This window comes from Gallinula chloropus (genome assembly GCF_964237585.1).
Source record: "Gallinula chloropus genome assembly, chromosome: Z".
NCBI lineage: Eukaryota > Metazoa > Chordata > Aves > Gruiformes > Rallidae > Gallinula > Gallinula chloropus.
Genome location: NC_140089.1, coordinates 19870082 through 19886902, shown reverse-complemented (window position 1 = coordinate 19886902; position 16821 = coordinate 19870082). Strand labels below are relative to the sequence as shown.

General features: G+C 46.0%; 1 protein-coding gene across 1 annotated transcript; it reads right to left on the bottom strand.

Moving 5' to 3' along the window:
- Window positions 1-3364: 3364 nt before the first annotated feature.
- Window positions 3365-6534, bottom strand: ARL14EPL (ARF like GTPase 14 effector protein like; the record flags this gene model as incomplete). Its single annotated transcript, XM_084278379.1, has 3 exons — window positions 3365-3587; window positions 3955-4094; window positions 6424-6534. 3 exons carry the CDS (start codon window positions 6532-6534, stop codon window positions 3365-3367), a joined length of 474 nt encoding a protein of 157 aa, XP_084134505.1.
- Between the last annotated feature and the right edge of the window lie 10287 nt (window positions 6535-16821).

Genomic DNA, 16821 nt, shown 5'->3' with positions numbered 1-16821 from the left:
GGGCCTACCTCCTGCCCATTTCCCATTGAGAAACTGGTGCGATTCTTCACTGGGGTGCGGGAGCTCCTGCGGGGCATGTGGGAAGGAAAGGCATGAGGAAGCAGGAGGGACAGCGTCCAGGCTGGGCAGCATGGTACCACCGCTGTCTGCTGCTGGGCCAATGGCCTCTGATACGCAGCGTCAGAGGCCTGCTCTGTCTCGCCCACATTCCTCAGGCTTTCACACAGTTGCTGATTTCAGCCCAGTTCTTGAAATAAAGTTGCCCGTTTTCACTGTTCACCAAGCTTCGGACAAGTCTCCTGGGAAAGGGCAAGTGCTTCCATGTTCCTCGCAGCCAAAATCCAGCCACAGTCACATAGGGCACAAAGGGGAAGAGTCACTCAAAAGGCCTGCAACCATGTCAGCTCAGAGAGGAGGTTGCTCGCAGCCATGGTGGGTTGGAGCAACCTGTCATCACCCAGAGGTGAGAAAGAAGAGCAGAGGTTTAGGATTATTTCCATGTCTCTACAGAGACGGGTGCTAGGTGGCAATTCCACCAAACGAGCCCCCTACACACAGAATTTACAACCTGTATCTCTTGTTACAGGATTAGAAAAGCCTGCCTAAATTTCCATTAATTGGTGAGTAATTAACGCATCAAGCATAGTCAAATTAGCAGGCATGCTGCTTGAAGGTGCTGGACTGGGGCGTTTACACAGGCCTTGAGCTGGGTGGGTGGTTGTGATCTCCCCCTGCCACCTGTCCCTTCCGCCCAGTTTCTGTTGCCTTCAGGCATCTCTGGATGTGCCCCAGCTGTTGCACCTGCAGCGGCAGGATGTTTCCTCTTGAGTCGCTGAGGAGAAGGGCTCTGGAGTGGGAGACCGCATTGAGGGACCCTTCCTGAAAGCGGCAAGGCTGGGCACAGAACCACGAGGGTCAAAAAAGCGAAGGGAGAAAGGTAGAGAGAGAGAGGCACCCAACTTCCCCCTCGCCCACCACAGCAAGACCCCCTGACCGCATGGTGCGGTGACTCATCGGAGGCGGAGCTAAGGGTGATGGGGGAATAATCCCTCTTGATACATCCCTTGGAGCAAGAAATCAGGAAAGCATGGCAGTAGACCTGTGTGGATGAGCAGGGAGCTCATGAGTAACCTCAAAGGGAAGCAGAAGGTCTATGAATTGTGGAAAAAGGGTCTGAGCACCTGGAAAGAATATAGGAATGTTGTGAGGGCCTGTAGGGATGCGTCTAGGAAGGCTAAAGGCCACCAGGAAATCAAACTGGCAAGGGACATAAAGGATAATAAAAAGGGTTTTTTTTAGATATGTGAATAGTAAGATGACCAGGGATAATGTGAGTCTACTGCTGAATGAGAAGGGTGTCCTGGTTATGGGGCATGCTGAGAAGGTGGAGATACTGAATGCCTTCTTTGCTGTCTTCACTTCAAAGGCCCCTCGGGACCCCCAGCACTGGAAGTAAGTAATAGAGTTTGGGAAATGAAGAGCTTCCCTCTGTTTGAGGTGGGGGTGGTCCAGGAGGGTCTCAAAAGAATTAATGCACATAAATCCATGGGCCCGGATGGGATGCATCCATGTGTCCTGAGGGAGCTGGCAGAAGTGATTGCTGAGCCGCTCTCTATCATCTTTGACAGGTCTTGGAGAACAGGAGAGGGGCCTGAAGACTGGAGGATGGCCAATGTCACTCCGGTCTTTAAAAAGGGTAGGAAGGAGGATTTGAGCTGGAGAAGAGCTCAGTGGAGAAGGACCTGGGGGTCCTGGTTGACGACCTGTTGGCCATGAGCCAGCAGTGTGCCTCAGTGGCTAAGAGAGCCAATGGGATCCTGAGGTGCATCCGGAGGAGTGTAGCCAGCAGTCAAAGGAGGTGATCCTCCCCCTCTACTCTGCCCTGGTCAGGCCCCACCTGGAGTATTGTGTCCAGTTCTGGGCTCCTTGGTATAAAAAGCACAGGGATCTCCTGGAGAGAGTCCAAAGAAGGGCTACGAAGATGATTAAGGGCCTGGAGCATCTCCCCTATGAGGGAAGGCTGAGTAAGTTGGGACTCTTCAGCCTTGAGAAGAGAAGACTAAGGGGGGACCTGAATAGAGTCTATAATTATCTGAAGCAGGGGATGCAGGGGGAATCAGCCAGCCCCTTTTCAGTGGTCTGTGGGGTTAGGACAAGGGGCAATGGCTGCAAGTTGGAGCACGGGAAGTTCCGCACCAACATGTGGAAGAACTTTTTCCCAGTGAGGGTGACAGAGCCCTGGGACAGGCTGCCCAGGGAGGTGGTGGAGTCTCCTTCTCTGGAGATATTCCAGACCCGTCTGGATGCCTCTCTGTGCAGTATGAGCTGGGGAGCTGCTTTGGCAGGGGGATTGGACCCGATGATCTCTTGATGTCCCTTCCAACCCCTACAATTCTATGATTCTATGAACACTTCCTCCCAGCTTGTGTTGTCCGCAAAAATTATATCAAAAAAAAAAACCAAAACCCCAAACAAAAAAAACCTCAAAAATAAAAAAAAAAAACAAAACAAGCAAACAAACAAAACCAAACAAACCACACACATACACACACACACAAAACCAAACCCAAACCTTCACACACAAACCTGGATGCAGACAAATTACCAAGAAAAAACTGATTGCAAGTAACATGATTCAGCTTTCCAGGGTAAGAAAACTGTCTTCCCACAGCAGCCCAGCCACCTTCAGTTTTACAAAGATTCAGGGAGGACTGACTAGGTGCTGCCCTGTAGCTGGCAAGGATGAGGAAGTGTGGGGACTTTGTTGTCCAAAATCCAGATCTTAGGAAAGTGTTTATATTCCAGGGTCTTTGGAAGTGCAGAGAGGTGCTAGGAAATGAATGCATACCAATATGGTTAAAAGCAATCAGATTGCTTTATTCAAGACATATACTGTTTTTATACCTTCAAAGGGAGGTTTTGGAATTGCTTCACACATAGCTAGGAATCAGACAAGGGGTGTGGGAGTGAAGGCCATCTAGACAGTATCAGGTTTCTATCACCATCGTGGAATTTCTAAGTACAAAGAGCTCTTCTTACAGTTTCTTGTTCTCATACTGTAGTTCCCTACCAGTCATTTACTTTGTCTCAATGTACAGCAAGAAGCAAAGCTTTCCCATGGGCTGCTTTGCAAGCAGGGCTGCAGAGAGATGTCACTATGGCTTGATCAGCCAGCCAGGTGCCCGCAAGGAAGAATGAAATACATACTTAATGGGGAAGGTTGAAGTCTGCCAGCTAGGCAGCAATAAAGAAGCACAAGTAGCACTGACAGGAACTTCACTAGAGACAATTCACAAAGCCAAAACTTAATTTAATGTAATGTGATGAAAGAACTTTTCTCAGGTGTAAAAGCTATCCAGAAAAGTCAGTCAGGGATATGAAAGGGGAACGTATTGACCATATCCCCAGTTTCAGACTCAACTGTATCATAAACCCATCTTCTATTGCAGCGACACTCTGGTCCACATTTGTTTGAATTGCATTTGGGGCAAGGATAGAAGCAACCCAGGCAATTCTTTTCCAGGCAATCACACAAATCGATGTTATTACAAAGCAGCCTGCCGTGTTTGTCATATTTCGCCTTAATTCTGCAAAAGAGAAGAAAAAGTGATTCTCAGAGAATGCTTCAAAGTGTTTGAATACTAAAACAAATGAAAGTGGAAAACACCTTTCTAGGAAAAATATTTCCTCTTTAATAATCTCACAGCTTAAAGAAATACCAGCATTATCTCCTAATTGTAACAGCCACTGTTATTAAAAGTGAAAGTGTGCCAAAGTAAAGAAAAATTCTCTTAAGTCACACAGAAACAAAAAATTTTTTTCCCAGCACAGCTTTCATGTTTAATATGAAATGTTTCTGCAAAACTCCAATGTTTTAACTCATTTAATTTATATCTAGTAAATAGTATACCAATTTTTTTAGAGTAAAATGTGTAATAAATTAGCGCATCTTACTTGGGCTTAGTAGAAGAATCTTGTTGCATCTGTGACATGCGTGCTTTCTTTTTCTGCTCTCTAGTTTTAGGATTGAAGTCAGCTACCTGAGGTCCTGGATTTTGAAAGGCCAAGCTTTTTAACTGTTTCTCAAGTTGTTGCTATAGATAAACAACAAAGTTTATAATTAGTACAACTAAACCAAATATTTATTAGCTGCCAAGTGTCCTCACTGTCTTTCAAATTACATTAAAATGAATACTCTTGATAACTTAAAACAACACAGGTAAGAAAATTAAGCAAAACTTCACTTAGATGAAGATCATATTGTTTAAAATATTTGCTTATATACTATTAATTGAATATTCCTTTAACAGTAATTACTATGACATTACCAGTCATTACAGGACCAACTGTGCGTCCTGACAGGAGAGGGAACAACCATGACTCTGGAACAGTGGCATGGAGTTTCAAAGTTGTCTTGGGGGAGGCAGAATCACATATTTTTTAATCTTCAACTTCATCCATAATGTAACAACAAGTACTATGATTATAAGCATCTCAACTGGACTCACCCCTTAACTTCACTGTCCCCTCAGATGCCTAGAACCTGTCTTTATCCAAATAATCCGTGGACAAGAGAGGGGTATGGAGGAGCAACTAGTGCATAAAGCATTTGTACAACTGAGGAGTATGAAAAAAGGACAGAGAAAAATAAAGAAAATAAACTGAACACAGTTTTTGAGAAATAAGAGAGCATTTTCTTTTCTATTTTATGGAATTTGTGATTGCCAAAAATTGCTTAATAGTTTTGGAGGTTACAGCATTAGCTCTGTGCATTGCTATTCCACATAGCCCATGTATGCTGACAATCATATCTACAGTCAACACAAGCATGGACTGCTTCCCATCTTCATCAGCAGCATGGGCAGTGGGATTGAGTTCACTCTCCAACATTCTGAAGGGAAGGTATGCCACCCAGAAGGACCTTGACAGGCTTGAGAGGTGGTCCTATGCAAGCCACATGAATTCAACAAGGCCAAGTGTAAGGTCCTGCACATGGGCCAGGGAATTTCCAAGCACAACTACAGGCTGGGTGGAAAGTGGATTGAGAGCAGCCCTGAGGAAAAGGCCTTGGTGTTGGTGGTTGACAAGCTCAGCATGAGCTGGCAATACATGCTTGTAGCCCAAAAAGCCAACCATATCCTGGGCTGCATCAAAAGAAATGTGACCATCAGATTGAGGGAGGTGATTCTCCCCCACGACTCCACTCTCGTGAGATGCCACCTGGAGTACTTCATCCAGCTCTGGGATCCTCAGTACAAGACATGGAGCTGTTGGAGCAAGTCCAGAGGAGGGCCACAGTGATGATCTGAGGGCTGGAGCAACTCTCCTACAAGGACAGGCTAAGCTAGTTGGTCTGGTTCAGCCTGGAGAAGATAAGGCTCTGCAGAGGTCTTACAGCAGCCTTACAGTACCTGAAGGGGCCTGAAAGCTGGAGAGAAACTGTTTACAAAGGTATGGAGTGACAGGACAAAGGGTAATGGCCTTAAGATGAAGGAGGGGAGATTTAGATTAGATTTTAGTTAGAAATTCTTTCCTGTGAGGGTGGTGAGTCCCTGGCACAGGCTGCCCAGAGAAGCTGTGGCTGCTACCTCCCTGGCAGTGTTCAAGGACAGGTTGGATGGGGCTCTGGGCAGCCTCGGCTAGTGGAGGGTGTTCCTGCTGAACTAGCTGTCCCTTTGAACCCAAACCATTCTGTGATTCTATTATTGCATCAAACAATTCCACTTTGGACAATTACTGTGGGCACTCAACATACACTTGTCATTCATGATGCAAAAGTACAACCCTGCATACAAATTTGTTTTTTCTCCTATTAAGTAAATAGAGCTGACATGCCACTGCTCAGCTTCCCTGGAGAGTGTCGTTCCTCTCAGAGTGGTTTTTCACAAACACGTGCCTTTGCTGCTTCTCATGGGTAAAGCAGTGGCAATTCAGTTCCATCTGCTAATACAGTGATTTAGAAATATCATTGCACTTGAGGGCACGTACCTAAAAGGTGATTGATGCTGTGCATCTTCAGTTGCATCCTTCTGAAAAATCTTAGAGCAATCTCATGCATCTACAATATTCAGACACTTCTGCTTTTGGACCTGGGGCAGTTCCCCAATGCAGAAAATATATTTCGGCATCATCATTGTCAATAACCATAAATTATGCAATTTCAAGTTGGAAATAAGTAATAAGCTATGGAGATAATCCTCCTTTTAAGAGTACTCTGCTATTTCCCTCCTTCCTATTGCATTTCAGCTGAGAAGTACTCTTAGCCCAATAAACTGCAAAGCCAACTGCAAAGCTGACTTATTTCAGCATTGTTATTACTGGTATTTCCCTACTAGCTCCAGGTGTTTATTTTTTTGTTTTATGTAAGAAATATAAAGGAATTTTAAGTATCTTGGTAATAAAATGGTACTGGAGAAGCCATACCAGTTGCTTTGGTGTTACTAAGCAGTCCTTATCAGAAGAAACACTTCCTTGTGCAGATGTTTCCTCAACAGAATTGCTCTTCTTGATATTTTCTTCCACTTCGTGACTCATTTGGACACCCTTGTGAAATACATACATACACGTGTTACACATATAAAGAGATCCACAGACATTTAAGGGAAGGCTTTAAGATAAGCAGGCGATACCCATACTAGGCCTTAACATGTTCTTAACCAACAGTCAATGCAGAACGAAACAGGGCTCAGTATCAGCCTCGACTTTAACACTGAATTAAAATAGGCAACGTAAAAAGCTGTAGCACCAAAGCCACACGGTTAAGCAAACCTCGGAAAAACCTCTAGTGTGCAAGTAACACAGAAAATGAAAGAAGTGCTGCCAACTCTGAACCTATTCCTGACACCACCGCCCTCTCACCCTTAATGTAAAGGTGGGAAGCGGTGTTCTCACAGAGCACATACAAGCATCCCGCGACGTGCAGTGCCAGCAGCGGCCGTTTCGCTTACCAGCAGGTGACACTGTTGTCCCAGCTGCGGCTACTCTCGCAAGGCTGCAGAACAGCGGCCACGGTGGGTGGGCGGGGGAGGGCAACATCCTCTGACACGACTCCCGACACCCGAGGCGTGTCAGAGCCCTGACCACGCAACTAGGCGACTGCCAGTGGTCTCGCTGAAGGCTTCCACCCACGGGCAAGAAAACTGCTTGGTTTTTAAATCTCAGTCCTTACCTCTGCGAACACTTTATATTTAAATATATATTATATATAATATATAAAATTTTACATATAAATACAATGTGAGGCTGTTAGGTTTAATAGAAGAAAAAAAAAGCAGTCCGGGAGGGCTGGGGTTCCATGATTTTGTCCTACAAACCCCATCCATCACCTTTGCCACACCACATGTAATGGTGGTGGCAACCATTCAGGATGGATGCTAGCTATTTCTTCTTACCCATCTATTTACCAAAGCTACTTTGGTAAAACTTCCTATACAATATACGCAGTCCCAGTGCCTCAGACTTTAACCCCAACCACCACCAGAAATATTTAAGCTGTTCTGGAGTTCAGTAGTTCCCAGGTGCAGCCCCGTCTCCCATTGCCTCTGAAAAGTAATACACGGGTCTTCTATCAGGTTACTCTGTACTTTAGGATTGTTGCCCCAGTCCAGTCCCAGAGGAGCTCTTAATTTCATCACTGGTGAAGGGCCACCACCTCTCTTAGGAAGCAGAAGGGGACTCCAGCCCTTTAGTTCCTTCTGTTGCATCCCCTCTCTGCAGGGCAACAGTCAAAGTGGGGATAGCTCTGAGAAGGAGAGACCTTTTCATAACCAGTGAGAGGTGAAAACAACAGCTTTCGGCCTGTTTCAGAGAGGGATTTCTTTTCTCCACTTCAGTGAACTGAAGAATCACTGAGATTGTGACACTGTTCACAGTGGAATACTCTACAGCAACAGCTTTAGCTCTGGGACTTCAGCATATTTTAGGATTAGAAAAGGAAAACTATTACCAGGCAACTGAGATTTGGTGTATGGAGAGCCAGATTTCCTACTGAAAATTTGCTAGGGACCCACAAATAAAAAAAAAAAAAAAAAGAATTAAGGTAACCACTCCAGAGAAAGTGTCTCTTCATTTGCACTCAAGTTGGGAGGGGACACAACTGTGACAACTGACCCTAAGTAACCAAAGGGACATGCCAGATCATATGATGTCATACCTCCCAACTTCTTGTGCACCCTCGCCATTCCACTGTCTGTGGTGTGAGAAGCAGAAAAGGCCTCCTCAGCAACAACTAAAACAACCCTGTATAACAAAAACATCTCTGACGTTTCAATGCCATTTCCAGCATAAATCCAAACCACAGCTGATACTAACTGCTATGAAGAAAATTATCTCAGCTGAAATGGGGACAGAGAATCAGAAATCAGTGAGACTCACGGGACTGATTATTCTCCACAGCATGTTCTGGCAAGGGGATAGGGGAACAAGGGAGACCCTGAGACTTAGGCATTCATTCTAAAGACTGTACAACCCTAATTATCCAAAGTACTCTTGGTCCTGAAGCAGAGTTTTTTATCTGCTGTTTGATCTGGTGGTAGTGATAATTCAGGAGCAATCCATTGAACACTAGTCTCCTTCCATAAAAATTTAAACTCTTGAGGACAACCACCAACTGCATTCTTCCTCCACCAAATCCTTTGGTCTGCCACACCTTTTGAATACAGCAGGTACTTTCTGGAGGCTTGTGACTCCGTGGATGATCAGGCTGGAGCTGTCTGGGCCAGAGAGACTGAGAGACATTCTATTTGTGACTGCACCCCACAGCAGTGACCCACGCTGGGGCAGCTGGTGAAGAGGTGAAGCCCTGTGGGAAAGGACTCACAATGGAGAAGTTCCTTAAGTACTTTCTCCCATGGGTGGGACTCCACACTGGCGCAGGGGAAGAGTGTGAGGAATGCCCCCCCCCCCCCCCCCCCCCCGCCCCAGCTAAGAAGCAAAACAACTCCTGAGGAACTGATGGAAACCCCCGTCCCCCCCTTCCCTGTCCCCCTGCCCCATGCCACAGTGAGGGGGGAAGAAGGGAGTGAAATCATGAGTCTGCTAAGAAGGGAGGGGTGGGGGGAGCTGCTTGAAGACCTGCTTGCACTTCTCACAAGCCAACTCTGGTGTCACTGGGTGTGTGGTATAGTGTAATAAATGAGAGAGTTTTCTTTCCTTTCTTCTGTGTTGAGTCTGTTTTGCCCATGACATTGATCATGGGGTGATCTCTCCCTGTTCTTACCCTGCCTCCTAAGCCTCCCAATATGTATTTTCTCCCCTGTCCAGCTGAAAAAGGGAGTGATAGAGTGACTTTGGTGGGCATCTGACCTCCAGCCAGAGTCAAACCACCACAGTCATCCACATTTCAACATCCCACTATGACCACAGAGTATGGCTGGAAACCAGCAGTTTCAGGACAGGCCCTTGGCAGAGCTGACAAAACTAAAAGCAAATTAAGGGAGGAAGAAAATCAGAGGTTATGTTGTATTAAAAGAGCCTTGGTATTGTACAAAAGACAGATGTTTCTGCTCAGAGAACAGTTTCAGAAGATGTTGGGATTTGTAAAGGACTACATTTGTTTATGATTTTCATAAGAAAAATATTTTCCTGTATCTGCTCTTCAAGAATTTAATATTCCTATTTATGATCCTTGCAGATTGCACTGCTGAATATTTCAGCTTATGTGAAATGTGCTGACCAACATTCCATATACTTCAGGCTGCTTGATCTCAGCAGTCTAAAGCTAGCATATATGCAGGGCTTGTCAGAGAGAATGCATATTGTTTTCAAACTGTATTTGTTCGTGCCATTAGAGACTTCCTGGCTGAGATCTGTAAGCATATCCATCTTCACCAGTGCAAGACAAGATACTGTCCCTATGATTTTAAGCTCCCTATGCCCCCAGAGAATAGGCTGACCCATTGCAATAGTTCCATCTTCCTCACAGCCTAGTTCTGCAGAGATGTCTGTGGTCTTAGAAACCAGCAGTTAAGTCTGTGACATGTTCACATATGCACCTTGAAATCTCTACAGGACATCTGGTGCCAGCCAAATTAAGAAAAGTAATAAATTAATCTTCCTTCAGATCAACAATGGACTGAGCTGTAAAGATGTGTGAAGTCCACTTACTAACTAATCCATGCCTTCTCTCATATAGAATAGAATTGTAGGGGTTGGAAGGGACCTCGAGAGATCATCGGGTCCAACCCCCTGCCAAAGCAGCTCCCTAGGACATATCACTCAGATAGGCATCCAGACGGGTCTTGAATATCTCCAGTGAAGGAGACTCCACCACCTCCCTGGGCAGCCTGTCCTAGGGCTCTGTCACACTCACTGTGAAAAAGTTCTTCCACATGTTGGTGTGGAACTTCCTGTGCTCCAACTTGCAGCCATTGCCCCTTGTCCTGTCTCCACAGAGCACTGAAAAGGGGCTGGCTGATTCCCCCTGCATCCCCTGCTTCAGATATTTATAAACATTAATAAGGTCCCCCCTTAGTCTTCTTTTCTCCAGGCTGAACAGCCTCAGCTCACTCAGCTTTTCCTCATAGGGGAAATGCTCCAGGCCCCTAATCATCTTTGTAGCCCTTCTCTGGACTCTTTCCAGGAGATCCCTGTCCTTTTTATACCAGGGAGCCCAGAACTGGACACAATACTCCAGGTGGAGCCTGACCAGGGCAGAGTAGAGGGGGAGGATCACCTCCTTCAACTTGCTGGCCACACTCCTCCTGATGCACCCTACGATCCCATTGGCTGTCTTAGCCACCAAGGCACACTGCTGGGCTCACGGCCAACCTGTCATCAACAATAAGCCAGATGTGCACTTGTGTTCAGAAGTTGGCCTTGAAGCCAGCTGGGGAAAAACAGACCAGATGAAAAAATAGGTCTCGTCTCTTTGAACTCGGCTGTTTTCCCAGAAAAATGATAAACATGGTGATAAGAGCAGTGGCCCATTCTGTGATAGGAGTCTGGAGAAGCAAATCCTGCTCTCTCCCAGTAAAAGACAAAACAAATCCTCATGAGTTTTCCCTGCCAAACCTGCCACATCTGAAAGTGAGCTGAGCTCTAAGAGATAATTATAAAATCATGTGCATCCTCTCATTGCCATGCAATAAGCAAAAGAGATCTGCCAGATTTATCTTCAGAAAACCTGCAGTTCTGAAGGGAGTATGTTCAGCTCAGAGCAGACTGCAAGAGAAAAAGGAGGTTCTCCAAAAGTTCAAATTTTACTTACCAAAGGAAGGGGGTGGCACGGCATCGCTGTACTGCTGCACGATTCCTCTGATATAAGTATGACATCAGCCTCCAAGTCACTGAAACAGAAGACAAATAATCAAAATAGTACTCCCCAGAGAAGCAGGCTGAAGACAGTGCCAGGTAACTGTCTTAAAGTACCTCACACTTTCTGTCTCATTAACTACAGCTTTTAAATAGTAATTAGCACAGAGTGGAAATAGAAAAACAATATGAACTGGAATGAGAGTCCTTATGTATTACTTGCATCTGTGATATGTTCAGAGAGCAAATACTTCTTAGAGCTTTTTTGCTTAAAGGTAATTAACCATAAAAACTCTACTGCATTTTACAGAAAAAGGATGTTTAGGACATGGATATAGTAAAGAAATATTGTACAGACAAAACATTCTGCATTCAGTTCACCATCTCCAATGATTAAGTGTCATCAAATAAATATGCTCCTCAATTGCTAAAGTGACAATACAAGCTCACAGCTCAGTGTGCTGCCCTTCAGGATTCTTTGTTGCAGCAGTGAAGACAACTCAGGCTCCTTCTGATGCTCATTTCCAGCATGCTGCAATAACTTAGGGCTTTCATTACTCTTCCTTAGAACACTGTTAAATCCCAATAAACATCTATAACTGTCAAGTCTTACAAATTCTCCTGTTGTGCTTACACAAATAGCACCACTTGTCTTTTTTATCTTCATCAGCTGTACCCATCCATTCTGAGGTATTTCACAACCCAGTCTGAGGGCAAGTAAACTTACTATTTACTGTATTATTTTCTTCCTCCCCACTTAAAACCAAAAGCTGATGTAACACTCTAGCAGCACACCTTACCTACATGGTTTAAATGCTGCTACATACACCTACTTACTGTTCCACAGCCTGTCATGAAAAATAAACCAGAAATCCCTCAAGGGAAAAAAAAAAATCATAATCTCCAAGGTACTCATACAACAGCAAGACACAAACAAAATCTACAATATTTTTTACTCTCCTGTATTTTTTTCCAATATTCTTCTGATTTCTCCATGTTCTACATAATGGACAAAACAGGAATTATTAACAAATTTATAATTAAACCACCTCACACTTAGTATCTCCTCCACTGACACTTTGCTAACACATATGTATGTCTGAGTTATTTTCTGAGTTGTTTGTGCATGGGTTGCGATGTTTATTAGTTATGTTTATCATGGCATACATGCTAACATGCAGCCTGCTAACATGCAGCCAGAATAGTTGTCACTGAGTGGGTGTTAGGCTACAAGTAAGTTAGGATGTACATGTAGATGAAAGTCTTAAGAGATTTTAGAAGGATTGATTGTGGTGGTGAAACTCCTAATGGATCCTACAGGGACAAGTCTTTCGCACTGTGAGTGTGTGGCTCAGTACCCCTTGGGAGATACCATACAAGCGTTCCTGCCATTTGTAAGAAGGAGTGGAGGGGACAGAAAGAAAAACAGATAAACGTTTACAGGTCTGTTAAATTTCTGTTAAGCTTCCTGGCCATTATCCAGTGTCGAGCTGATTGCTCCTTGTACACCTTAGTGCACTCTGCCGTGCAATGTGCTCAGTAGAATCGCTGCAGCCAGTACAAACAGGACAGCTGAAGAGGAAAAAAAGTCACATTTTTCAGTGTTAAAAGTTAGTCTGTGATTTTTTTATCCCACTAGGAGAAAGTTCCTCGGGACTTTAAGTTGTCATTGTTAAAAGAGAGTGAGGGCTCAGTGGTGTTCCTCCCATTTTATAGCACATTTCCCCCTCCTCCTCCCCTCACCCCATTCCTCCTAAACTGCCAAGTTTGTCAAGTGCTTCTCCCTCATTTTCTCCTATCTAGACGCTCAAATCAGCGGGAAGGGAGGGACTGGGAAAGCGCGTGAAAGGCAGGGAAATAATTTTAGCGGCGAGATGCCGAGGAGAAGGCGTGGGGAAAGGCTTGTGCGGGGCACAGAACGCCTTTCTCCGGAGAAGACCAAGTCCCGCCGGTGGAGCAGCCCGGCACCCCTGCTGCTGGCAGACACACCCCCCACACCCCACCCCCACCTCCGCTGCTTAGCGCCGTGTCTTGCACACAGAGACGCGGCAAAGTAGCCGCCGCCTCCGGTCGCTGCTTTGTTACCCAGCCCCGAAGCCAGAAACCCAGCATTACCATTTATTTCCTTGACCGCTTCCCGCGGAAGGCTGCCTCGGCAGCGCCGTTGGATTCCACCTTCCCACGCTCTCGCCCCGGGAGCTTGGGCGTCCCACAGAAGAGGTCCCCGTCTCCACCCCTTCCAGTTATGGGCGGCTCCCCGTCGCCCCTCCCCCAACACTCGCCTTCCTCGCCGTTCCTCGCTGTCACGGCTGTTGTATCGCGGGTGTAGGAATGTTCCCCCTCCGACCGTTATTTCCACCTCTGTACCGGCTCCGTCTGGGCGCTGGCAGCGTGGGGGAGGCGGGGAGCTCTGCGGGCGGGGGCCGGGGACAGCTCTCTGACCCTCAGCCAAGCTGGCGGCACCTCTGGGAAAACCTGCTTAAGAAAGGGCAAAAATACAAGGCGAGCAGAGCAGTGACGGGGGAGAGCAGCGAGTGAGAAACGACAGCGCGACCGCCGAGAGCAGTGAGGCGGGAGGGGCGCGAGGTGGGGCGGGCGCCGGAGCCCGGCCTGCCCTGCCGCCGCTGCAGGGGGGCGGCGATGGAGCAGGTGTAGGGAACGGCGGCCTCCCACAGGGACCCCTCCCTGGGGCAGGGAACCAGCGTGAGGAAGGAAGGAAGGAAGGAGCGTGGGAGAGGAGTGGTTGTGGGCAGACCTCTGTCCCCCGTTCTTCTTCCCGGTCTGCTGGTGGAAGAGTTGGGAGTGAAGACGAGCCTGGGAAAGAGGATGGGCGCAGGGGAAAGTGGTTTAATTTTTGGTTTTGTTTCTCACTATCCAAGACTCTTCTAATCCGCAGTAAATCAAATTAATTTCCCCAAGTCAAGTCAACTGTGTCCATGATAACTGTTAAGTGATCTCTGTGTCTTTATCTCAGTCCACTAGCTTTTTCTCCCCTTGTGTTGAGGAGTAAGAGGGCATCTGGATGGGCATCCAGCAGCTGGGCAAGGTCAGCCCACCATCCCCACTGAGGCACTGGCCTCAGAGAACATCCCATCACAAAGAGTGACAGACAGTGGCCCTAAATGTCCCTCTGTCATGGGAAGAGATTTTGACCACTTAACCACAAGCAAAGGTGATGGTCTTACTGAAGTAAGACTGTGAAAGTGTGACTTAACATTGCAAAGTTCACTCTATTACTGCACAGGGAATGTATTCATAGAACCATAGAATGGTTTGGGCTGGAAGGGGCCTTACAAGTTCCAACCTCCCTGCCATGGGCAGGTGGTGGTGTAGAGATGGACAGGACACACCAGTCAATGATCAATATACTTCAGAATGCTTGCTTGCTGTATTGCAATGGTACAGGCAATTTTATAGTATCAACCAAACAACCCATACACATAGAATGGTCTGGGTTGGAAGGGATCGCAAGGCTCATAGAGTTCCAAATGCTGTAGGCTAAAGGGCTCTCACTTCCATTGTTTGTCCTTTTTTACCACCTCCTTTGGCTTGGCGTGGTCTGCACATGCTGTCTTCATGGACACCCTGTTCCGGGAACTTGTTACAAAGCTTTCAGCATGAGTGACTTCCCTGCCTCAAGAGAATGCAGGGAGGGATATTATCAAGGGGAATCCCTTTTGCAGGGACTGCAACCCCTTTTTGGATTTGTGCTACAAAGACTGCCTGTGAAGACTTCTGCAGGGCCCTTTACAGGAAACTCAACAAACATGCCAGTAGGAGTAAGACAACTATTACAATCACAAAAATTAATAATCCAATTTGATCATTGACAATATCCATCCTGAAACTCCCCACCCATGAAACAAACTGCCCAGCCAAAAAAATACATTTTCTTTTTGTATCTTTTGTGTTTGATCTATTAATTTTGAATGCTTGCATGAATCGACTGAGAGTGATCAGATTCACGCAGCACATACTATCAAAATCCTGATATCCATGCCCATGAGCCAGTAACAAAAAAACAATTGCTACATGGTTCTGTAAGGTAGCATGTCTCACAGAACCCACATCTGTAGCTAAGGCACTTAATACCTTTGCTGTTGTGTTTGTTTGCTGTTCCAACCAACCAGCTACCTTATTTAATTGCATCAAAGCCTTTGCAGAGCAGCTCCCAGAAAAAAAAACAAGCTGGCAGCAATTATCTCCCCTCTATTGCATAAATCAATATTATCATCACATTGCTAATCCATTGGAGACTGCCTTTGGTGGTGCCAGTGGCTGTGATTAATAAATATGCTAATATTTGGCATAAGCAGTAACAAGCAGCCAATAGTATATGGACCCCCCACTATAGCAGATGTGAGGCCTGGCCATACCCAGTCTCCACATATTAAAAACACTACTGGGGGCAACCTCCCTGGTGATGGGACTCCTAACATATTAATTATGTTACCACATAACATTCCATGTTACGGAACACCTTGGTGCTTGGCAACACGTCCTGCCATGTCAGCAAGGTGTGGTCACCCTGACCATATGTCCTACTGAATAACATGTGCACGCTGTGTACACTCCCCAGAATCTGCAGCTCCTGCAGCTCTGCGGCCACAGGCAGCTTGTAATCATCAATAAGGCGCTTCCCAGAACCACTGGCATTCACGTAAATCTGTGTGTTATTTGAAAGTGGAAGTCCCACCAGACAAGTATGAAATGGCTGTTCTGTGATTGGCACTGATACACAGAAGGTTGTCTGGTTCAGTGCTCTAGCCAGTATCAGGAGTGTCCAGATGCAGGTAACACTGGCTGCACATTTCATGCAGGCACCCATTGTGGTCCGCAATCTGTACAGACACAAGAATAGCCCCTTCCCCATGTCAACAGGTCGTGTGGACCAGACCACTGGCCTGTGGCTAGGTCTTTTATTTGGACCCTAATTCCTTTTTGAAGGGCCAATTTAGAAAAAAGAGAAGAAAAATTTTTAAAAATTGGAGGAACATCAGAATCATGTCTGCAAGGTAAAAAAGTAAGAACATAAAGAGCTTCGTCCAGCCGTGCCTGTGGCAGTTCTCCCCACATTCCCCCTTTTGTTTCTGAAGCTGATGCTTCAGCATGCTGTGAACATGTTCAGTGATTGCTTGTCCCATCGGAGAATGAGGAATACCAGTAATGTGAGAAACCCCCCACAAAGCAAAAAACAACTGGACTTTCTGTGAAACATAGGCCGGACCATTGTCCGTTTTCACTTGCCCTGGCACCCCTAAAATGGAAAATGCCTTTTGGAGGTGTTGAATAACATCCTTTCCATTTTCCCCTGCGTGGGCCATAGCTACCAGCTAGCTGCACATGAGTATGTATCTGCAGTCACAGGCACATATTTCAACTGCCCAAATTCGTTAACATGTGTAACATCCCATTGTCAAAGCTGCAACACTTGCAGTTCATGGGGGTTGGTACCATAGAAAACTGGCCCATGATTCTCTTGACATTCTGGACAGGCAGCCACAATGGAGCACGCTTCTGAATGTGATAATCCAAACTGTTTCCTCAAGGCTCAAAAACCTTGGTGAAAAA